Source organism: Tinamus guttatus, unplaced genomic scaffold (genome assembly GCF_059628265.1).
Source record: "Tinamus guttatus ecotype Peru unplaced genomic scaffold, ASM5962826v1 Tinamus_guttatus_pri_ptg000004l, whole genome shotgun sequence".
In the NCBI taxonomy this organism is placed as follows: domain Eukaryota; kingdom Metazoa; phylum Chordata; class Aves; order Tinamiformes; family Tinamidae; genus Tinamus; species Tinamus guttatus.
In genome coordinates, this window is record NW_028288538.1 from 1,004,558 (window position 1) to 1,028,980 (window position 24,423).

A 24,423-nucleotide genomic window follows, 5' to 3' on the forward strand; every position below is an offset into this window, starting at 1 on the left:
GCACGTGTCGCCATGGCGACGCCCCGGGCGCGTTGCCATGGTGACGCCCGGCGGGATGGCGGCGGGGCGCGGGCTAGGCCCGGCCTCGAGCGGCGGGCTCGGAGCGGCCCCCGCCGCGAAACACCGCAAAGGGGGGAACGTAGAGCCAGCACCGAGCCCTTCCGGTTCCGCAGCCGCCTTCTCAGTGCTCCGGGCAGCCGTCTGTTCTTAAAGAGCTGTGAAATGTTGCAGTTTGAAAGCCGTAGTGGTAGTGGTGGATGGAGATATCAAATCGGTATCGGATTCACAAACAGTCCATGGACCGTAGGTCTGATCGCCTTCCTAGGAGCGAATCGAGTTCCCAAATAGTGTGATCACCTATAAGCTCGACTCTGGCAGTATCGGATTCACGAACAGTCTGTGGATCGCAGGTCTGATCGCCTCCCCCAAAAAAGCAGTCGAGTTCACGAACAGCGGGATTTATTCCAATGCAACATTTACAAAGCAGGTTTCGGGTGTCAGTACAGGAAATTCTCTACTACAGCGTGGGGCTTTTAGCTAGCTCTGATGTACAAATGTGCAGTCATCACTCACCCCAGAAGATGGGAGGGGGCTCTCGGTCTCGAGTCTCCTCAGGCGGCATCCCAACCCAAGGGGAGGAAAGGGGGATCAGCGCATCGACCGATCCAGAATTTACCATGGAATCTTCCCTCTTACTCCTTAAGTCTCCTCAGGCGGCGTTCCAGTCCGAGGGGAGGGAATGGGGCTCAACACATCAACTGACCCAGGAGTTAAGATGGATTCTTCCCTCCTCCTTTTCATCCTTAGTTCACCTTTTATCCTTTTCTTTACATTCAGGTGGAGCTTGAGTGCCTAGAGTCATACTTAATATTGTTATTGATTGGTAAAAAAGTGTCTCGCTTTCATGTAGGTCCAGTCAATCACAAATCTAGAGCACACGCTCGATGAGGAGCGGTCGTACCTCGGAGGCGGGTAACTTTGGGGCTAGAGGTGTGTTTTGACATTATAACGAGCAAAGTTCAAGCAAAGTTCATCCCAAAGGAGTGAATTGCCACCTTTGCTGGCTCAGCACTGGGCATTTTATCAGATGTCTCCCATTAGACAGCTACACGGGGCTCCTCAGCGGCCCAGCACAGGGAATGCAACAGAATTTGGCCGCGGTGTCTTCACTCCGCTCCATCCTCCATTACTCCCCTTTGCAGCTGCGAGGAGGGAGGTTGTGTTGTCTAAGGAACCGTGGAGGAGCAGAATCCATACGTACCAACCATCCTGGAAGTGGCAACTGCATTATCATCCCAAGCGAGCTTCTGGAATGCCCAAACTTCTGTTAGGCCCTCGTTTTCCTCTCAGTTCCTGCTTTCAAACAATTCCTCCACAAGAGCGTTTTAAAATACATGGAAGCAGACACATGCTTGTAACACCCGTGAACGGCACAAGGGAAATCAAACCTGCACGTGGTGCCCTGTGTGTGTTCCTACCATCACACCGCACCGCGCAAGCTGACATGGGTCCCACACGGTGCCCTAAGCGCAGGCGCCATGGGGTTGTCACCCTCAAAAACAAACAAAATTGCAAAAACCCGGGGAACTACCCAACAAATACATAAATAAGTAGATAAATAAATAAATCACCTGAGGCTGCTCTGCCGCCTCAAAGCAAAAACTCCTGCTGCTGCAGTGTCCCACGGTGCTATTTCTTGGAGATCCCAAACTGCTTAGGGCTTTGGAAGGTAAAACCGGCGTATTTACACGTGCCTGGGGAACGATACGTGCCGTGTGGGTGAGAGCACGACTTAACGCCATCACAGAGAGAAAGGTTGCTTAAAAAAGGACCTGCCGATTCCAGCAAACTGAAGATACAGCCGCACTACAACGTGAAACGCCAAGGTGACGCAGACAGGCAACGACAAACACCCAGGACGGGTTTGTTCCGAGTTGGCCACGGGCTCCTGTCTCTCTGTAGGTGAAAAAAAGAGGCCAGAAAAGCTCCGTGCCAGTTACCCGGCCTAAGGGCAGGAGCCAGGAGCCTGATTGGAAACCCCCACGAGCAAAGGGAGCAGGACAACCTGGACGGGGGGCAAGAAATGGCCCCGGGCACGTGTGGTGGCCTTGGGGACACTGCGGCGTCACCACGCGTGAGGAATTCCAGAAGATGCTCCCTGTCCCCCTGCGGACTAACTCATACCCTAACTCAAATTATTCTAATCTGTTTTCTACATTACGCAGCTTTGGAGAAAGACATGCATCCAAAATATTCATATTTGCGACTTACCTTCATCCAAAGGAACTTTGTGTCGTGATAAGACCTAGGATTCAGTCAATGCGAAGTGGAAAAGGACCAAATAGGAAAGTCTCACTTTCCAGTAACTTTTTCATAAGATGCAAGAGTTAAATCCGTGGCCTATGAGTAAGACGCAGCCCGTTGATTTTAGTAGGGAATTATAGCGGTTGGACATTGAAAACTGGAGTTCAGGATAAACTAATGCTGAATTCAGGAGCCCGTGCAGTGTTACAGAGGAAAGGGCACAGACACAACGCAACAACATGCTCAAACAAATAAATATCTTGTATTATTTACATGTAACAATTTGGCACACGGATTTTATTTCTTTTTAAGTGCATAAAGCTTAGTACATAAAACAGTTTTTGGAAGGCATAGCTCCAACTGAGGGAGAAACCTGGCTTAGCTACACTGCTAAGCTCAAGATCAAACAACATTCACTCCTTTAGTGTGCAAAGTAGCTATTAGGCTTGCATAGTGCTGCAGGCTCTGCAAGGACTAGGACAGTGCATAAAATAGTGCTATATTTTTAGTGTAGTTTCCTGATATATTTAATAGATGTTGCATATGAAGAAGACAAGAAGACTTCCCATATTCGAAAGTTAAAACTACCAAGAAAAAATATAATAAATTAATGTAAATTTTAGAGACTCTTAAATCACTTGTTGCATACAAAGCCAGATTCCTTTCCAGTTACACGTGTATACAAGGTAAATAATTTGCAATTACTAGCAATTATCCTTGAAGTGGTTGTTTTCACAGACACTGTTTTTATGAATCACCCAAATCAGGTTAGCATGTATCAGTGCCATAATTATATTAGTTTTCCCTTTTAATGAAATAAAACTGTTGAATAAACAATTATGTTCCAGCGCTTATAAATATTAATATAAACCTTGGTCAGCTTTCAAAAGAAAGCTTCTTTTCAAAAGACTTGCTTGTCCCACAATGTATTTAAAGGGCTGCTGTATTATCACTCAGAAGCACATCTATTATACCTTAAGAGAAGTAATTATACAGAAAACAAATTATCCACCCGTATGATTATCAGGAAGCTCGAGAGCATTCCAAGGCAGTGATTTTTGTGTTACAAAACGTTCATGGACCTGCTACGCTTTACTAGATCGGTCCAATGTGACCGCTTGTCACAGGCATCCTCACGGCAGAGGCTATCCCAAAAATTCCGAGGAATTTGATGGCTCTGGTCGCGCTAATGTATCTGTTAGGCACTTCAGTTCAACACAAGGCAGCGGGTGACGGATACGTGGGTTTTAGCCTCCCTTAAGGGATATTCCTCTTGGAGGTAAAGCACCAGCTCGGGAGCGGAGGAGTCGGATCGCCGACCTGTCCTAGTGATCCCGCTCGGCCGTGTCCGGCGATGCAGGGAATGGGTGGGAGCTTGCTGCACACCTCCACAGTGTGGGATCTCACCCCCATGGAATGCAGAATCTGCCGGAGAAAACCTGGAAAAGCCCCAGGGGAGCTGGGTGCGGAGCAGCCCGTCGGCACGGCGCCCACCAACACGGGTGCATTGATTTCCACACGGCCGAGGTTCTGCTTCCAGTTTAAATCGATCCCGAGGTTCTGCTTCCAGTTTACATCGGTCCCAAGGACATTCATGTCACCAGGGGTCCAACATTTCACCTATCTCCCCGCTCCTCCATAAGGCAGAACCGGTGAATGCCTATTGCTTTGGAAACCAGTAGCAGAATAAAAACAAGATTATTACAAGCATTTTGTTGCTGTTGTGAGCGATCAGCTTGATTAAAAGCATTTCGTAACCTGGTTCCATCTTCAAAGCGATACAAAGAGCAGTGCAATATAGAATGTCTTGAGAATTTCCAAATATGCGTTTTCTCAAAGAGCGTGTGCGAGTAAATCCATCCTCATCCCCACCACGTGCACGGGGATTCTCTTCCCTGGGCTTCTCCCCCAGGAAAAAAAAAAACAGGGAGAAATGAGGAGGATCCCGAGGCGGAGCCGGGGCCCTAGTGCGGCTTTTCCCTGGGCTCGGGGCCGAGGGAGGCCGAGCAGAGCGCGACGATGCCCAGGGCCGCGGCCGCGCCGATGCCCATCGGAACCAGGCTCTGGAGCGCCGAGTGGGCCGGGATCCCGCCGTGCCGCTGGGCCATGTCCATGCGGATGGCCTCCATCTGGAAGTGCGTGCCCAGGACGCCACACACGTGGAAAAGCTGGTGGCTGTGCCCTGTGACAAGGGGACAACACGAGACGTTCGATGGTCCCATCCTCTCCGCGGGGCCGAGAGGGGCTCCCGCTCGGCCTAGGCCGACGGGCCCCGTCCCGGGCGCCGCCGCTCACCGAGGTAGTCGAAGCGCCCGGGCAGCAGCCGCTCGGGCAGGTGGCTGGCGAAGACCAGGCCGGTGAGGACGGCGAGCGCCGTGTGCCGAACGTGCAGGGCCAGCGCCGGCTCCGCGCAGCCCTGCGCCGCGCACGCGTGGAGCTGCGGAGCGAGGAGAGCCCCTGCGGCACCCGGACCCGCTCCGCGCGGGACACGGGATGTGGGAGCAGGGCCCGGCTCCCGCCGCAGGGAAATTCCCACTTGGGATCTCAGCCCAGCTCCCAAACATGGCGGAATTCCCGCATGCGCCGGGCTGGACTCCCTGCTTTGAAGTGAGCGCAGCCCGTGCATGAATAGGCACAGGAAAAGATCCCCAAATCTCTTCCTGCCGGAATTTTGTATTTAAACCCCCCCATGCGGATGTGTTTTCCCAAGCGTTTTCCCGGCGCCGCGGCGGGAGCGTACCCGGTAGAAGAGCGGGATGCTGTCGAACACGTAGGGGTAGGCGAAGGCCAGCGTGCGCGCCGCCTTGCTCAGCCGCGGCCGCGCCGGCTCCAGGAACCTGCGCGGGACGCACAGGGCCCGTTACCTTCCCGCTTTCCCTTCATTCCCTGGCACGGCGCTTGGGAATGTATAGAGCAGGCACGTCGTTCCCTGTAGAGATCCGTGAAGTTCCGCCTGGACCGCACGGGGTTTTTGGTCTATCCAGGTGCCTTCCTGCTGGGTATTCCCACATTAAATGCACAGGAGCCTCCCCTGCGTGTGGATGAAGGCTCCTTTCCAGCAGCCGGGTGGGATTGGGGACGGAGCTGCACGAGGAGGCACCAGGGCTCGGCCAGAGCCGACGGGGCCGCAAATTGTGCCAAAAACGCCCCAATTTAACCATCCACAGGCTGCTCCTTGCTCTCTCCTTAGCCCTTCTCCCATCTCCTCACCCCACATCCTTCTCCCATTCCCTTTTCCCGTTGCCGACTGCTTTTTAATCCAATCTCCCTCCATTCCCCCCTCTGCTGCTGCCGGTCCCGCGGCGCCTCCGCTCCGTTCCCGATGCCCTTGGGATAAAAACCTCCCACCGAAGGAATCCAGCCTGGCCCCGTCTCCGACAGGTACAATCCGAGACGCGGCTCGGCACGTGCCAGGCACCGGGAGCAGCCTCGGGAACGCGGAGCTTTCCCTTGGCACGGCGCGTTCGGCTGCTGCTGCCCATTAACAACCACACGTGGGCAGAGCTCGGCCTGCAGCAGCCGCTGCCCCCGCGGTTGTTTTTAAGGGAATTTTCCCTCCCATCGCTCCGAATCGGAGCTTCCCGAGCGCAGCGAGCCCCGGAGAAGGCACCTGCGATCGCTCGGAAGGCTGCAATGCCAAGGTTTGTTAATTAAGCTGATTGCAGCTTGTGCCCAAAATGCACGAAATGTCTCCGCACGCGCCTTCCTCGCACCCCGTGCAGTTGTCATTGCAGAGAATGCACGGGGATTACAGCAGAATTGAGCGTAAATCAACGAGTCACCGTCCTGTGACACCGTCACAACAACAACAACAGCCTGTGGGTTGTGCTGGTACCGCCCGGGAGGAGGGAAGCGGAGGGGAGGACAGGGAATAATATTCGGCATTTTTCCCTGCCTGGGAAATTACACTTTTGAGTGTAATTTCCCCCCGCACCGTGGGGAATAGTCCATGGCTCAGAGCACAAAATAACCGAACTCTTGGATGCCCAGAACGTGGAATAGGAGACGTGGAGCTGAGCACGGACACCCGGCTGCTCGTGCCACCCCAGGAACACGGCAGATCCATCTGCCTGCAGCACCAAGGGGCTCCGTTCATGGGATAATCCCAAAATGCGCCGAAAACCCAGGAAAGCAGGAGCTGCCCTGGCACAAGGAGCCTCCGCTCCTTCCCGCCCCGCTCGGCCCGTTCCGGAGAGGCGACGTGGCCGAGCTCGGGATGAGCCCGGATGGAGCATCCGGCCTCGCGTGGGGATCCTGGGATTGTTGTTCCCGCTGCAGCCCCGGGGAACATGGAATCCTGCAGCAGGTACCGCCGGGGACCTGCGCTGGCTCCTCCACGGTGACATTCCGTCACCAGGAGCATTCCCGGGATGACGGCAGCCGTGATTCCATGTTTTTCACAGCTGCATGTGCAGTTTTGTAGCCGAGACGCTGACATTTAAATTTGCGGGTCGAGAAAACTTGGAAAATTCCCAATTAGCGGAAGGCCGATCGCCAGCTGCTGCAGCATCCCGGTGTTGCGTCCCAGCGGGAAGGGCAGCGCGCCCAAACCAGAGCGCAGGACACGAAAACGGGAGGGAAAAACAGACAGGAAGCAGGAAAGAGAAGCGAGGAGCATAAGGAAAAGACGCCAGATCCTTCCCGGCATCATCCAAAGGCCATTCTTGATTCCACAACACTGTATGACAACACAAAAACGGGCTCAAACCTTCTACCCCAGAAACTCTACTGCAGCGAGGGATCCTCAGTCCAAAACACAAGAAAATCCCTTCGTTTCCAGCAGATTTTCAGCCTCAGGCAAACGCCGCAAACGAGAGGAATGAATAACAGGGAAGTGTCACCGGTCTTCGAAAACTGCAAGGGATTTTCTGGTTTTTTTGCAAAGCAAACGGCGCAGGATTGCGATGGCAGCTACAAATACAGCCTCGAAGGAAGGATCTGCCGTGAATAAAGTGGGATAATAAAGGAGAATCCTGCTGGGGTCCTGGGAGAGGATGCAGCTAGAAATCAGCTAAGGGCTTGAGACATTTGCAAGAGAGTCATTGGGAACAAATCACCTAATTCCATTTGGGAACGCAGCGCTGCAGACATAATGCCAGTTGTGCTTGGAAAATAACGCTGGCGCCTGCGGGAATGAGGGCTCCTCCTCCGCAAATCCGGAGCGCGGAGCCCGGCGGGAGGGCCCGAATCCCAGCACGTGCCGAGGCGCCGGCAGAGCTTCCCGGCCGGAGGAGCACCGGAGCCAGAGCCGGCGTTCCAGGTGCCCGTCCATATAAAACCCCCTCTTGGATTCCCCAAACCAGGAGCTCCCCGAGCGCTGGCAGCCCCGCGTGCCGGCCCGCGCGCTTCCCGCGCCGAATCCTCCTCTTCCTCCCGATTCCCCGGATTCCCAGCGTACCTGGAGTAGCAGGCGAGGCCGGTGCCGAGCGCCGCGTTGAGCACCGCGGCGGGCACGTAGCAGCGGTGGAAGGGGCCGCCGAGCCATTCCGGCGGGAACGCGAATGCCGAGTACGCCAGCGCCGAGCCTGGGGGCGGCAGCGCCCGTCGCGGCCCCGCAGCCTCCGCGGCCGCCGGCCGGGGCCGGTTGTTGCCGGCGGATCCGGGCGCCGCTTGTGTTTCTTTAGGGTGTTGTTTTATAACCGCGGGACCCAGCCCCAAGCTGCTATGCCCATAAAACCGGGGCGCGTCCGCGCGCTGCGCCCCGGAGCGCCGCGTATTCCCAGCTCCGGCTGTTTCCGTCGCATCCAGCTACGCGCGGGAGCAGCACGGAGGGCGCAGGACCCCAGCACCCCATCGGAGCGTGGCAATATCTTATAGCGATATCTTATAGCGATATCTATCTTATAGCGATATCTTATAGCGATATCTATCTTACAGTGATATCTATCTTATAGCGATACCTTATAGCAATACCTTATAGCGATACCTTATAGCAATATCTATCTTAAAGCAATATCTTATAGCAATATCTATCTTATAGCAAAATCTATCTTATAGCGATATCTTATAGCGATACCTATCTCATAGCGATACCTTATAGCAATATCTATCTTAAAGCAATATCTATCTTATAGCAATATCTTATAGCGATATCTATCTTATAGCGATATCTATCTTATAGCGATATCTACCTTATAGCGATATCTATCTTATAGCAAAATCTTATAGCGATATCTACCTTATAGCGATACCTACCTTATAGCGATACCTACCTTATAGCGATACCTATCTTAAAGCGATACCTATCTTAAAGCAATATCTTATAGCAAAATCTATCTTATAGCAATATCTTATAGCAATCTTATAGCGATATCTATCTTATAGCGATATCTTATAGCAGTATGTATCTTATAGCAGCATGTATCTTATAGCAGTATGTATCTTATAGCAGCATGTATCTTATAGCAAAATCTTATAGCAATATCTATTTTAAAGCAATATCTATCTTGTAGCGATATTCTGTCTTATAGCAACATCTATCTTATAGCAATATCTTATAGCAAATCCATATCAAGCGAGCCAACCCGGGCACCCTGGCGCTGCCCTCACCGAGGCTGTAGGTGCCGAGCGCGGCGTAGTCCAAGAAATAGCAGAGGTGCCGAGTCCGGCCCGACATGGTGCTGAACATGTGGGCACAGCTGGATGCCAACGGATACAGGCAGCAGGAGACCAAGTAGGTGACGAAGGGCCACGCGTGCGGCCCGGACACCAGTTTCCAAAGGAAATACCTGGGAAGCGGGGATGGATTTGGCTCCGGGACGGATGAGCGGGGCCGAGGCCGGGGGGCGCGAGCAAAGACACGCGAGCGGAGCTCGCGTGTCTTTGCTCGCGCCCCTCGGCCTCGGCCAGCATGGAATGCTGCAGCATGGAATGCTTGCCAAGCAAATCCATGGATTTGGTACCAGGCGGGCACGAAGTGGGTCCAGATGTTGAGGGTCTCGTTGTTCATCTGGAAGGCGCTGCGCAAGCAGGCGGCGGCGGAGCTGCGCGGCGCGCGGTACCCGGAGAGGATGCCCGGCTCCCGGTAGCCCTGCGGGATACGGGAAACGCGGTTGCCAAAGGTGCCGGGGGACACGGGGGACATTCCGGGATGGCTTTGGGAAATGGGGCGCTCCGGACTCACCGGGGGCACTTGGGTGCTGCGGAGCAGCCGTGGCGGCTGCGGAATCGGCATCGTGGGGGCTCACATGGCACCCGGGGAGCTGCTTCCCTGCAAGCCGACGATCCGTGCGGTTATTCCTTATGGAAATAAACTCAAGGGCGCCAGAGGGGGAAGCTCCCGGCTCGCTCTTTTGTTCCCTTCTCCAAGTCACCGCGGGGGTCCTGCTGCGAGCGGCGGCCTCGAGAGCCTCCTGCGCTGCCCTTGATCCATGCGGGAGCCGCTTCCCTCCCCGCAACCCCCCTGCCGGCTCCAACGGGATTGGGATTGGGATTGGGAGCGCTGCTGCAGTGTCCCCAGCTCCCCCTCGCCGCCGTCCCCCCGTCCCACCTTGCGGCTCCGTTCGGCTCCGCGCGCTCCGGGCGGGAAGGAAGCGGCCGAGCGACTGTTAACCAGGAGGAGAAAATTCCCGAGGCCCCAAAGCCCCCGGCAGAGCCGCGAGCCGGAGCCGCGGGTTAACGATTCGACCTGCAGCAGCGCCCGGCGCTCCGTCCTGCTCCCGTCCGGCCGCGCTCCCCGCTCGCTCCCGGGCTGCTCCGCGGAAAAGGAGGCTCCGGCCGGTCCCTCTCAGCGGGACGGGGCGGCAGCCGCGATGACGGGTCGGAACAAAAATAATCTGGGCTGTGGGGAAGCAGCCGCCGCGGTGCCGCGACCTTCCCGCCCGCCGGAGCGATCCGGCGCGGTTAATGATCAGCCTTTACGGCCCCACCGGAGAGACCGGTTGGACCCGCACCCGGCGCCGGCCCCGCGCCGGCCTCCCTGGGAATGCCGCGGAGGGCCCCGCGCGTTCCCGAGCCCGGAGCATCCCGGGGGAGCGGAGCCGGCCCAGCCGCTCTCCGCTTGCAAAACTCCCCGCGCGGGATATTGCAAAAGCGGCGGCGCGGGGAGGCGAGGACGGAGCGGCCGCGGGGACTCCCCGCGGCGCCGTGTCCCGTCCCGGCTCCGTGTCCCGTCCCGGCGCGACGGCCCCCGCGGCTCCGTGCGGACGGGCGGCACGTGGGGCCCGCGCGGGGACGGGGACGGAGCCGCGGGCAGGAAGGAGCAGAGAAAACAAGAGGGGAAACAACCGCGGCCAAAGCCCTGCGGCTCCCGCGCAGCGGCCGCAGGGGCCGGGAGGAAGCAGGAAAAGATATTAGGGATGTTGGATGTGGGATGTCCGCGTGTCGGCCCCCGGGGTCTCCGGGGGATGCAGTGGCACGTAGGCAGCGCGCTGAGGGCCCTGTGTCCCTGCTTCCCTGCATTCCTATGTCCCTGCTTCCCTGTGTCCTTGTGTCCCTGCTTCCCTGTGTCCCTTCATCCTTGCGTCCCTCTGAGCAGGGCCCTGGAGTCCCTGGAGATGGTGAGGAGCTCCTGGCTCCCGCGGCGCTCCCGAATCCCGGCAATGGGAAGGAGTACCGGTCGTCTGCACCGGGACACACACGGACCCGCTGCTCTCGCAGACCCCAGCTACCACGGAAAACATCCCAGCGGGAGGCCCCGCAACGCGGATCCGGTGCCGGTCTCACGCTGCCCAACGGGCTCGTCCGCGCCGCTCCGTGCGGATGAGCGGAGCGGAGCCATCCCGGAGCAGGTCCCGGCTCCCGCTGCGGCTCCCCCCGATCCCGGGACGCGCGGGTGCCGGCCGGGCCGCGATCCGGGCCCGGCTGCGGCGCCGGGGGACGGACACCGACCTCCCGCCGTGGGAATCTGCCCGGGCGCAGATCCAGGCTCCTCCGGGCACCGACCCTGCAGATCCCGGCCCCGGGTGCAATTCCCACAGACCCCATCCCTGGGATGCAGATCCTGCCAATCCCACCAAACCCGGTCCCGGCGTGCAGATCCCGTGGATCCCATCCCTGGGGGTGCAGACTCCAGGGATCACCCTACGGCATCCGTAAAGGGCAGTTGTGTCCCTGTACGGATTCATTCACCCTCCTCTCGAGAGCCGCTGCCCCCAGATGTGCACGTCCACCCCCAGATGTGCACGTAAACACTCCCCAGATGTGCACGTAAACACTCCCCAGATGTGCACGTAAACACCCCCCAGATGTGCACATAAACACCCCCCAGATGTGCATGGCCACCAACCACGAAACACCACGCACCGCCAGGCAGCACCGAGCTGCTCCTCCGGCATTCCCGGGTATCCCGAGGAGCCGGTGCCGGTCACTGCGGAGCGGCTCCCGTCCGGCCGCTGCCTTGGGCCACGCGCGGGATTTAAGGACCCTGCAGCAAACGGGTCCCAGCGAGCGGCTCCGCTGCCTTCCCGGGCCTCCTGGCACTGGGAAAGGCGGGAAGAGGAGGATCAAATTCAAGGTTCCTGGGAAAACGTGGCGACGGCGGCGCAGGGATGCATCGCTGCGGGGTGATGCATGGCAGTGCTGCAGGGGGGGCAGGAATGCATGGAAATCACTGCACGGGAATGCACGGGTGTTACTGCAGGGGATGCAGCAATGCACGGGCATCTGTGCAGGGGAACGCATGGATATTACTGCAGGGAGGGCAGGAATGCACGGGATCTGTGCAGGGGAATGCATGGATATTACTGTAGGGAGGGCAGGAATGCACGGGATCTGTGCAGGGGAATGCATGGAAAGTCCAGCCCAGTGGGATAACGTGGGGATTTTGACCAGAAAGCCTCTTTAGGAGCAAACCAAGGGGGCAGCGACCTCGGAGCAGCAGCGCCAGCCCCAGGTTTGCGGCACTTCCATCCCGGCCGGCTCCAGCGCTCCCAAAGCTGCATCCCGGCACCAGGACGCGACCCTTTCCCTACCTGGGGAAGCATCTAGGATCCTGAGGACTCCAGACGGGCAGGGCCGGGCTGCTCCTCGCGCTGCTCCGGAGCAGAATCCAACCTTCGGGGTAGGCGGCGACATGGAGCGCTCCGATGGGATCGGCTCCCTCCGCTCCCGGCCGGAGGTTACAAATCCCGGGAGCGGCGCTCCGGGCGGATGGCAAAGGCACCTCCGTGCGCCACAGCCGGAGCAGCACCCGGGCAGGCTCATCCCGGCCACAACGGGGCTGGATCCGCTTCCCTTTCCACCGCGTCCAAGTTTAACAAACCGCTGAGGGGGGAAAACATCGGCATTCCCAGCTCCATGCGGGAAGGGCCATCCCAGCCCTGCCGGGGCTGCATGCAGGACAAGAGCAGCATGTTTTAAGGTGAAAACGGGAGTTCCCTGAACTCTCATCCTCCTGGATAGGGAATTTTTACAGGAACTAGGGGAGATCATCATGCCACGAAACCTGCAGAGGCTCCGAAGCGGACAGATTTCCCAGGAATAACTCCTGTGGGAAACACTGCGGCGCTGCACATGGGAAGGCAGCGCATCCATGCGCCCCCAAATCTTTAACCATGTTAAAGAAATGCCACTTTTTCACCTTATTTTGAAGCAACAGTCCTTGAGTTCTCCAATAGGAGGCACCTGCAAGGCCTGCAGAGCTCTCAGGCACCAACCGACACAGAAAACACCCCACGCTGCTCTTAAGATAAAAAAAAAGATTTATTTTACAATTTTATAAAGCAGCTTTACATGAAGCACAAATGTTGATCCATTTACTTTGTGTATAAACATAGTAGAACCTTTCCCTCTGCAAAAAGTCATGTCTCGCTGTATATAAAACTAACGTGCACATTGTGCTTAAACTGCAAAGTCTGTACAGCTTTACAAAGGACTACCCTTCACAAGGGCATCCGGTAAACAATTTATTGCATATTCAACACATGGTGTATACCCCACATGTAAAAAAAGAAAAAAAACGTAGAAAAAATAAAGTACAATTACACGGTGAATGAAAATAGCAGCTTTCAGTGAATGTCTTGCACAATGGCCAAGGACAGGCGCACGGCCACGTTTTTACAGTTGTGCTTGTGTCACCGGTGTCACCCGCGCATGGCGGGTCCGGCCCCTACGGCAAAACACACGCGGGTTTGGGCACTAACATCTCTGTTACCTTGGAGGCCTTGGAGAAGTGAAGGGGCAAAAGATGAGCGAATCCAAGGAGGTTACGGGCAGCAATGTCCAAAAATCCACTTCCGCCACCCAATTCTATTAAAAAGACAAAAAACAACAGGAGAAAATCCACCCGCTAATTCTGTTCATCCCCACGAGCCCTGGTGGCAGGATGCTTTGATTGCCGCTTGTGCAAAGGACAGCAGGAATGCAACCAGGAACCTGGAATGCAACCAGGAACCTGGAATGCAACCGGGATGGAAGGAGAGGATGCGTCGAGCCGAGTTACCCCCAGCTCTTGGGCTGGTTCTAGCAAAACGCTCCAAAACGCTCCAAAACCAGCAGCGCTTTTAGGCTGTCCTTAATAAGAGGAAATCGTGGCCTCGTTAAGGCACTGGTACTGTCGCTTGGGCAATACCCAAATATTCATGGGATTAAAAATGGGCAAAAGACGGAGGAAAGATGCAGGAGGGCGATGCCTGTGTTTGCAGTAAGGACCGGTGCTCAGTGAAGGACGGCCGTGTGCGCGTGCCAAAACGAGGTGTTTTAAGCTAACTTTGGTATTGAGATTCCTCCTGTGGCATTCACTTCTCACATGAATTGGTACAATCATATCATGTGTTTGCAAAGATCAAGTAATTACAAAGCCGTCGCATATATCTGCAAGAAATAAAGAAATGCATCTAAAAGAAAAAAATAATAATCAAAGATGTACATTGTCCATGTGCCCAGTGTATTTGTGGCTTAAATGGACCTTGAGCTCGGTAGAAACACCTTAAACTTAAGCCACACCGAGAAACATGGGGTAGGATTGGTGGGGAAAAGAGAAGGAACAAAGGAAAGGCCAAAGCGAAAACCTGTCCCCGGCCCTTGGGAGCGTTTGGGATCAACCTCAGAGGGCGATAACCGAGCGGGCAGCCCCGGCGCTCCCAGGGTACCCGATACGGCCTGGAGACACCAGGGCTGTATTTTGGGGGGGTTACCCAGGAATCGACACGTTGGAAAGGCCGAGAGATGCTCGGGGTGAAGAGCTGGGAGCGAGGAAGGAACCTGGGAGCGAGGAAGGAACCTGGGGGGGAAGGAAGGAACCCGCGGGCTCCTCCGCACGCGCGAGCGCCCGGATACCCCGGAGCAAAGGGGGCCGGGACGGGCATCACCACCGCGGCGTGAGCGGCGCACGGAGCCCTCCGGGGCGGATTCCAGCTGCAAAACACTGGATGCTCCTAGCGAAATCCGCTGTAGGGAAGCGTTGAGGAATTCCGAGGGCATCTGCCACGCGCGGCACCGAACGCGAGCCCCGGGAGCAGCGCTGCCGCCGCTCGCGTGGAAAACACTCGCGTGGAAAACGCTCGCGTGGAAAACGCGCCCGGAGGCTGCGGCCCCGGGGACGGCCACGCTCGGGACCCCCATCGCGCCCGGGATTCGGCTTTGGGAGCGGCAGGATTCGGGCTTTGTGCGGCGTTGTGCTTTCCTAGCGGGAGCGCGACGCCTCCGCGCGGGCCTCCCCGTCCCGCAGCTTCCAAGGAAACGTCGAGTTTCAGTATCTCAAGATATAGGACTAAAAAAATCGTGTGTTTTCCTTTTTGTTTCTTCCACCTCAAGAAAAGAATCCCTATAAAAAGAACCGCCTTTAAAAAGATACCCCGTCCCCTCCCCAGGCTACGAGTACACACACACCGACCGCATCACACCACAGGATCTGGGACGCTGCTCCCCACACACACGGGAAACTCCATTTTAAAAGAGGCCACATACCAACTTTTCAGGCAAGTGCTGGGCAATAACGACCGGTATGGCTTCTGCAAGTGTTTTCCCACAAAAAGGAAAAATAAAAACATCCCCGGACTCGGGGGCGCAAACGGATGCTGCTTTTTGTGGCTAATTTTGCGGCGGGACAAGGGGAAGACGCTGCCTTGCGCGCGGCGCTGGGACGGACCCTGCTCCCAATCCCACCTGGGAGACCCGAATATTCCCGCTCTGGAATGCAATTATTTAGGGGGGAGAGAAGTTTTTAAGGACCACTTCATCGCAACAGTCCGTACAAATTGAGTACGCAGCCTTTTCCAATGTACCTCGCGCGGGCGCTAGTTGTGCTTGGCCCGGCCGCCGCGCAGGTAGCTCTTCCACCTCTTGACGAACTCCTTGAACACGGGCGCGTCGTCGATGGTGCTGAGCAGCTGCAGCTGGTTGATGTGGGTCGTGTGGTAGTCCCAGCGCGCCAGGTTGGGCGCCGTGCCCAGCATGAAGTGCCGCAGGTCGTAGATGGTCCCCGAGCCGGTGTCGTAGAGGGGCAGCATGGCCTTCAGCGACTCCATGCCCCGCTCGTACAGCAGCCTGGCCTCCTTGCCCAGCTTCTCGCCCGCCGTCTCCTTGAGGTCGTAGAGGCCGATGAGGGAGTACATGAAGCCGTTGAGGACGAAGGAGCTGGGCGCCGTGGGGTACTCCTCGTACCAGTCGTGGCGGCCCATGAAGACGGCCTTGACGCCGCGCTGCTCCGCGGGCAGCTTGTAGGGCGCCGTGGCGCGCAGCGCCGCGCCGAGGAACGCCTGCTCCTTGGTGAGCAGGTAGGCCCGCACCAGCGTGGAGATGGCCTGGCCCTGCGCCATGGCCGAGTACCAGCCGGGCTCGAGCGCCTTGAAGCCTTCCCCCAGCTTGCGCGTCACCATGATGGGCCAGCCGCCCTTCTCGTCCTGGTTCCTCACCAGCCAGCGGCTGGCGGCGAAGAAGGCCGCCATGTGCGCGGTGGCTGAGATGGTGACGTTGTCCAGGAGGCCCTTCCCCTTGGCCACGAGGCGGACCACCCTCTTGGGCATGATCTTCGTCTGCTTGACGGCCTTCGTGTTGGAGAGGCCCACGCCTTTGCGCAGGTCGGTCACCAGGTCCCGCGTGACCGTGCTCCAGGAGGTCCGGGGCCCGATGCCGTAGTAGACGTCCCGGTCCTTGAAGGCGATGAGCTGCGTGTTGGAGACGTAGTGCACGGTGAAGAGCTGGTTCTTCTCGGTCGTCTCCAGGACCACGGAAACGCTCCCATTGGTGATGAATTTGAGATCGAAAGAAATAATAAAATCTCTAGTGTTGCCAAGCTGCAGAGATACCCCATCGGTATTTTCTGTAGAAGAAACAAAACCACCTTGTTAAGTGACAAAACGATCTATTATTATTTTAAAATTAAAGATACAGAGTGCAACTCCTGTAGTAACCAGGTCAGCAGACAAAATGCAAATACTTCGAGGCTAGCGAGTCAAGAATTCAACCGTTCTCTCTTCTTTTTCACTCCTTTTTTAGGTAAGGATACCATAAGATCCATTTGGGGAGTCAAGGCCAACTCTTGGGGCACCAAGATTCCTGGTGCAAATGGCTGATCACCGGGAGCCCTGGATGTCTTTGGAAGCGCTAAGAGCCGGTTGCATCCAGCCTGGAGAAGAGTAACGGGGATCCTGCTGCTGGTGCATAAGGATGGGATGGGGCACAGCTCATCGGCTGCAAGAATTAAAGACTCCAACACTACCAGGGGTGGAATCCACCGTAAGGGCTGCCAAACACGGTGGCATCTCCAGCCTTGGAGATGCTCAAAGTCCAGCAGAGCAAGGTGCCGAGGATGGGCCTGCCCTGATGGAGGTGGCCGTCACCCTCCAAGGTCCCCTCCGGCCTAAGGGCTCTGCAGCCCAACACCAGATAACTGCACAGCAGCTTTTTAGCAGTAAAACTATCAGATAAAAATATCAACCATCATTTGTGGGGATAAATATGGCTCAACTGAGCAGATTATGATCTTCAGAAACACGGTCAGAGAAACACCTTAACATCATTTAACATCTTAAACGTCACTTGGGCTTCCAAAGGAAGACAAGTGGGCGCAGAGAAGGGATTGAGCCCTTTGACCGAAGCAGCAGCCCCTGGAGCTGGTGTTTCCCTGGGCACGTTGGCTGCTCCTGGTACGATGCTGGTTCCTGCACCTCAAAACAGAAAACTGAAAATTCACTTGACAGAAAAAACCCAACGCGGTGCCACTTTAGCAGTCACACTTCTAAATCCAGCAGCGCTTCGAGCAAGAGAGCTGGGAGTACAAAGAAACAACTATTTAGAAAACCACTGGGACTAATACTAAAATCTATTACTTTTTATTTCCCAGCCTGACAGTTCTAGAAAAACAGCTCACTGATTAGTTTAATGGGGAGAGGGAAGAACACAGAAAGATCAACATGTTGAAGTATTTATTAACCTCTCCATGGGCAAAACTCAGTTTGTTTAATTAAAAAAAAAATTAAATAAAGCTCCTAGGCAATACCACATAATGAAATCCAATGTTCTCTCTCCGGCTACATTTTAAAATGTAAAAGCAACTCCACCCCAAAAGGCCTACACGGGGAGATCAAAGGGCTAATTAGTTTGTAAGGCTGTGTGCAAATCCTGTAGCTTTGAAGGCACACAGGGACGATAAACATTTAAAGATAGTCATTTTGAATTAACAGCTTTTCATAGAATAAAATTCTCCTGTGTGAGGCAATTGTTTCTTTGCTGCTATTTCTCGGTGCGTGAAAAATCCCATAAATATTTCCACGTGCCACAAACGAGTCACGGGCAGCTTTTCCCCCAAAGCCAAGGTTTTTCCCCACCTCCCAAACTGATCCATGGCATTTTGCATCAAGAGCATTTCCACATTTTGCACTGTGAAAGTGCATTCTACTGCATCTGTTATTTTGACCAAATGTCACGTTTTTGAAGGTAAAAGCTTCGACTCCTTTGAGTTTTGGAGATCTGCTTTGGGGAAGCAGCAGAGCCCTTTGCTGCACAACGCTTGCGCCTGTGAAAAAGTCTAATTAAAAAAAATAACATGCTCAAAATTCCCGTCAAATAAGTTTTGCTCTTTCTTGTAAATAAATGCTCCTATGATAGCCAATTGAATTATATTAGAGAAAAAGCTTGAAGAACCAGAAGAAAACTCAAGACTGCCTGTTGTTTGCACTGCCTTAAGCACCTATAAATCCATTACTTAGGGCCATCTAAGATGAGTGGATGCAAAGTGTGGCCTTCAAGCTCTGAAGATTACTCTGCCATCAATAAAGGATGAGGGGAGAATACATAAGAGATCTTTTAGCCTCTCCTTTCCCTGTATTTAGCTACTGCAAAGACACAAGCATGTTCCACAATTCTTTCCCTAGGGACCCAGGCCTTAGGTGCCAACTGAAAATTACTTCATTGTCTTTTTAAGTAATGGACTCATTAATTCTAATGGGTATTGATTGAGGAAAAATACATCACGTCCTTATTAATGAGCCTGTCCTAGCACAAAGGAAACTCTTGCATAAAGTAACGGATTTCTCAAAATAAACCCCTAGTAAGTATGAAGCAGAATATGGTAAATTCTAGCAGCAGCAAGCAAGCTCAGAGACACCCCGACAAGCCAAGGGATGCGAGAGGGAGCCCGTGGCTTCCACAGGGCATTTGCACTTGCTCCATCTCTAAGTTGCCCGAGGCAACTCGGGGTAACCGAAACGGATCTATCTGGTTTGCAAAAATCACTTCATCCCAATCAAAAGGGATTGGGAGACCAACCTAATAGTCATATATGTGCTCGAGGTTGAAAGCAGAGCTGATACAGCATTTCCAGAGAGGCTTACACCGTATCGGGGGCTCCCCACACTTCAGAACTGTTACTATTAGTTAACAGAACCGGTTAAATTCTGGGGCTCTGTTGTGAGGTAGATGCTAAGACACTACTAAGGAAAAGCAACTTGTCTGAAGTGCCCCGACCTCCACACGTCTCTGTGCATCGGCCTTTTCCATCCCAAGGGCAAGGGTTTAAATACACAGCAATTGAGGGGAAGCAGAAGCAATGGAAAGCTTCGGAAGGGCAGCAAGGGGGGACGGTCTCAGGTGATGCTCAAGGATGAGAAGTCACTCGGGACAAACAAACACACATTAATCCCAGGAAGTCAGAGCTCCCCTGGTACCATCTGTACAAATTAACAGGAATGGTTTAGCAGCTACGTATTTACAGTAACCCACCTGGAGCGACAAACTGTTTAACACTAGTGAACTTGGATTTATCATACACGGTTGCAAGGGAACAGCCTTTTGGCACAGTCCAGTCCACGGACCTGCTGCTTTTGTCCTTGTCCTCGGCAGTTTCGTACACCTCGATGTGAGGTGGCTTCTCGGTCAGGTTTTTACTGTAGTGACTTAACCCATACTGTGCAATCTGGATCGGGTAGAAATAGCCTTGAGGTCCCCACTGCGTGGATAGCGGAACACCTGCAAGAGACGGGGAGAAATAAAAACCAAACAGGAGTATTTTAGCAGAACGCTTGAAAAACAAAGCACGGGGCTTGCTGCACTGCACTCGTCCTTCCCCAAGCCCAACCTTGTGGCTAGCTGCATTTCTGCAGGCTTCACCATCAGCTAAACTCCAAGAACGTCCCGCTCAAAGCGCAAACTGCTCCCACTTGCTCCAAGAGCTCCGAGGGGCCCAAAGTGAGCAGAGGTGAAGGGCAGAGGAGCCCTTACCATGCTCCTCCATCCACACGTGCTGTGGCCCGTTTGCTGAAGCATCATCCTCGTCTCAAACACACTCAAATGCCTTAATAGATTTGCCTCCCCCTACCCTGGAGGCCGCTAAATCTCCAGACGACGTTTGAGCTCACGCAATCCCCTTAATGCCACATAAATCTTTGCAAATTAAGTGCTCGTGCCATTACTAGATTTTGGCTGGAGCTACCTGCACCCACAAATCTGCTCCGATCGCTGCGGCTCCCCAAGAAACACACATCTTCCTGCTCCTATTTGGGGCTTTGGGGTTATCTGTAGTCTGCATCCACCAGAAGAAGCCTCCGGAGCCCCATCCTGACCCTGGATTCAAGCTAGGAAGGTCACGGTGTTTTCTGGAGCCTGAGGCATTTCACATGCAGGACTCGTAGCATGAGCTCAGGTAACGTCACAGAGCCACGCTCGGCATAAAACTCCAACTTCCAGGAGCAGAAATAGGAAAACGGACCCAGGGAAAATCTCCCACGTCCCAGCCTCTCTCCTGCCCTCCTCTCAAGATGTCCCAGCAGGTATAACCTTGGTTGTGGAGTTAAAAACCTGGCAAGCTGCATATTGCATCAATGGCCGCATGTGAAAGGAATTCCAATGCCATGGAAGAGAATCCTTCCTACATACACACCTCACACACAAAAATGAGCAAACGTGCAATACTTGGAATACAGATAAAAATAGAATCCTCTCCACGTCCTAGATTTTATTTGGAACAAATTGCTGAGCTCTAAGTGTAAAACCAAAGTGAAAATATATCATCATGACCCTCTTGCAGGAAACCAAGGATGTTTTGTGCTGTAAACCTTTGCATAACGAAAGATCAACATGAAAATATACGAGTTGGCAGTTGCACCGTTCTCCCCTTTAGCAATGTCAAGCTCAGAAAGCAAATCTGCCTGAAACCCGGTGTAACAAGAAGGTTCAACTAAATGTGAAAATGTAAGTTTTCATAGGCATTTCTGTGCCTCGTGTTTCTAATAAATATTCCTGATGGAGATGCGATAGTTTTCTGAAGAGAAAACCATCCTGTGAAAGAGTGAAGTGTTGTTATGTGAACCCTGGAAGCCGTTTTCTCATTAACGCTACGTATTCTCGGTGAAGAGGGTGCACGTCGAGGCTGAAAGATGCAGAAATGACAACTGCTTTAAGAGCTTCCCTTGAAACCCATGCGAGATGACAAGATGAAAGTCCCCGGGTCATAAGACATAACGCGACACATTAACCTTGCAGAAAGAGAGGTGAAAACACAACACGAGGTTTTTCATCACGGTACAAAGGGAGAACCTCCAGGACTGGGAGGATGCAAGGCAGGAATCTGAAACTTTCTGGGAATGTATTTTAGTATTAACCCCTTCCCACGGGCTGTAGCTATCTCCCTTCTGAGACCGGTTTAGGACATGCCAATAATTCCATTGCCTTTATAGCACCCGAGCTCAGGCATCACATTTCAAAATGACAGCTCTTAAATCACATGCTGTAAAAACGAAAACAAGAGAGGTTTACAGATAAGCAATGAAGTTATCAAGTGTCCAACTCGCTTGTTTCTCGAGGTTTAAGTACCTGCAAATAAACTCAGCACACACAACAGCAGCTGGCACACTCTGCAAGCAGCGGGACTGCAGAACGTGTTCTGCTTCTGCATTATTTCACACCAAACTCAGGGTTTTTGCTCAAGAATGCCACAAGTGTTGCAGAGAGTCCAAGTGCAAGGGACACTCCGCATATCTCCAACATTTAACACAAAAACTGCTTGTGCTTCAAGACCTAGCTCCAAGTGCCCCTCATCCCACAGAAAACTCATAAAATCTCCCCGCAAAGAGGCACCGATCACTATTTTAGGTAGTTTCAAGTCCCATTTGATCAGCAATGGCTCCAGCAACAAAAACAAACCGTCTGTCACCGAGATGACAGACACGTTAGAAAGCAGCTAATTTTGAAGCACTAAGAAAGGTGCTGAAAGGAACCCTGTGCTGGAGCTTTTTGAAGACACGGCCAGGACTCAGCCCCTTAACACCCCAGTTTAACCACCAGCACATCCATGGAGATTACATGGGTCCAGCACATCCATGGGGATTTCTAGTGAGCAATCAGCTGCCTTTCTCCAAGTGCACTGGAAATTCAGATGAGGAATCTGAATGAGAGGGACTCGTTGGGTGACACCCAAGTTAAAAAACAAACCTGTGATGAGTAATGCAAAAACACATAAAAAGGATTGCGGTACCTACGCACTTGTTTTTTATGTCAATCCTTAGACAAACTAATTGCACATTGCCTCAGCTTTCTGAGGAGAGACTGTGTGATGGGAAGAGTTCACATCAACACTGCAGAGCATCACCCATCACTGCAATGCACGGAGATTAATGTATTTTAATACATTTAATGAAAGTTACTCTTTAATTTATGAGTGTCGGTGTCACGTTCTATAATAGTCTTACAGAGGCATTAATTTTTTATTACGCAACCCAACAAGAATCTTCTGCTATTGAACCTCTGCTAAGTGGAAAGACCTCATGTACTAATTTGCTGATTGCATCGTTTAGCAAGGGCAAATTGGAAGGGTCTTACCACACGTTATGGGGGGCTGAGGAGAAGGGGCTGCAGTGGGTTTGGGGCCCTGTAGGTGGCACAAGGACGAGCACAAGGGAGAGCCCAGATTAAAGCCACTTGGCGCCTCCATGGACGAGCGCGGACCTGGATCGGGATTTCAATCGCAAAGGAAGATTTCGGACAAACCTTCGACACCGCTGATGCACTTCACCCTGTCCCGGACCTCGACGTTGTAGCCCTCGAAGGACATGAACACCCCGTCCGGGTGGTAAGGGGCTCTCTGTGTGTACACTTTGGAGTAGCTATGAGAGAATTCAAACCTGTCATAACCATCGTACTGCGCAATCCTCCCGTAAACCTCAAAGTATTTCTCTACCCAGCTGAACGGCAGGAAGATCTCGTTGCCTTCCCTCCTCCCTTTAATGGTGTGTTCGTCATTGATCAGACAGTCAATCTCCTCGTATTTGGGGCCGGGGGGCCTGTGGAAGCCCCCGGCGAGCGGCGGCGCCCGCTGCTGCTCCTGGGGCGAAGCCTCCTCGGCGGCGCCGTCGGCCGCGCGCGCTGCCGGCGCCGCGCTCTCCGTGGAGCATTTGTTCCAGAGCAGCACCGTGACGAGCGTGAAGAGGGCGCAGATGACGATGAGCGTCTTGTAGTTGACCCGGGCTGCCAGGCAGCGCATATTCACACCATACCTGCAAGACACGGAGGGCGCGCAGCGTTAGAGCGGGAAGCGGCCCGGAAAAACGTCCCGCTCGGATCCGTCCCGACCCCAGCGGCGGGAAAAGGGCCATGCAGGCACCTAGGAGAGGAAAAGGCATCTTTTTTTCCCAATCCTCCCTCTCCTTCCCGACCCCGGCTCGGTGGGATCGGACGCGCAGCAGCGGGACCAGCCCCGCTCGGCGAATGCAAAGGGGAGAAGTTGCAGCAATCGCAGGGCCACATTCATCCAAATTAAACCCTAGGAGCTGCAAAGGGCTCCCACAGCAGGGAAGAACAAACAAACTCACACCAGGAATGCCCAGCAGCCCCCGGAGCGACGTCGCAGGTTTAATTAATAATTCACATGGCCAAAACCATTTAGGTTCCTATATAAAAGGATATACAGAGAGATATATTTTAACACGCAATTGCAAGCTCTGAATTTTTTTGTATACGCAATTAACCCCAGGCCCTGGATGAGTGGGATGCTCCGACACCTCAATCGCGTTCCTGAAAAGCAGAATTCCAAGGAGGAGCGAGCGGGTGGCAACGGAGGAACGCGGCTCCGTGCAAGCCTGGCCTCGCAGGGGGCCGGATGCCAGGCGAGGCTCCTTAAAACCTCCTGGAAAAAGCACTGGGAAAACATCAGACAATCCCTAGGGCCCGGCCTCCTCCCGAAGGGCCGTTCCCTTTTTGCAGATTAATGGCCATTTTACAGGAAAGAGCCCGCGCGGAGGCCGAGCGGGCACCAAAGCCAAGAATTAGAAAATATTTTACCCTTTTGTGTTCTCCAAGTGCAACATTTCCCCGCTTTGCACTTCCCACCTGCACCGCGCGCCGTCGCCAGCCCCCCCCATACACCATTTAAAGGCATTTCCGCCTAAAGTTTCCCCTTTTCCACCCTCTTTTAAACGAGGAAAACAAATGATCTCTCCCCAGCTTTATGCTCCGTACTGTAAGCACCATCTGGTCATTTCGGGCTGGACTTTAAAAGGTAAGTGTGCTATTTTTTAAAAGCCCAGTTTACTACAAGCTTTTAGCGAACATAAATTTATACATAATTGTATTTTTATGGAAATGCTAGCAGAAGAATAAATCCAATTTTCCGCATCAGCAGATAATTTTTAGTGATGATGCTTTCGGGATGACCCCAACAAATACGCTCTGCTCTTTTTATACAAAGGGATAATTCACTTTTAAATGGAGAATAACATTTCTGACACACTTCGCCCCTACCTATAAAAC

The 24,423-nt window shown here is 53.8% G+C and overlaps 1 protein-coding gene across 2 annotated transcripts; it reads right to left on the reverse strand.

Moving 5' to 3' along the window:
* Positions 1-15,479: 15,479 nt before the first annotated feature.
* GLCE (glucuronic acid epimerase) lies at positions 15,480-23,167 on the reverse strand. 2 transcript variants are annotated; one of them, XM_088533017.1, is made up of 4 exons: positions 22,856-23,012; positions 22,666-22,781; positions 19,405-19,650; positions 15,480-16,504 (listed from the first exon to the last, which is right to left on the reverse strand). In XM_088533017.1, the coding sequence occupies exons 1-4, from the start codon at positions 22,915-22,917 to the stop codon at positions 15,480-15,482; spliced, it is 1,449 nt and encodes a 482-aa protein (XP_088389143.1). In that variant the 5' UTR covers positions 22,918-23,012. The 2 variants fall into 2 exon arrangements, with proteins under 2 accessions (XP_088389143.1, XP_088389102.1); XM_088532976.1 differs by having other exon boundaries at positions 22,666-23,167.
* Between the last annotated feature and the right edge of the window lie 1,256 nt (positions 23,168-24,423).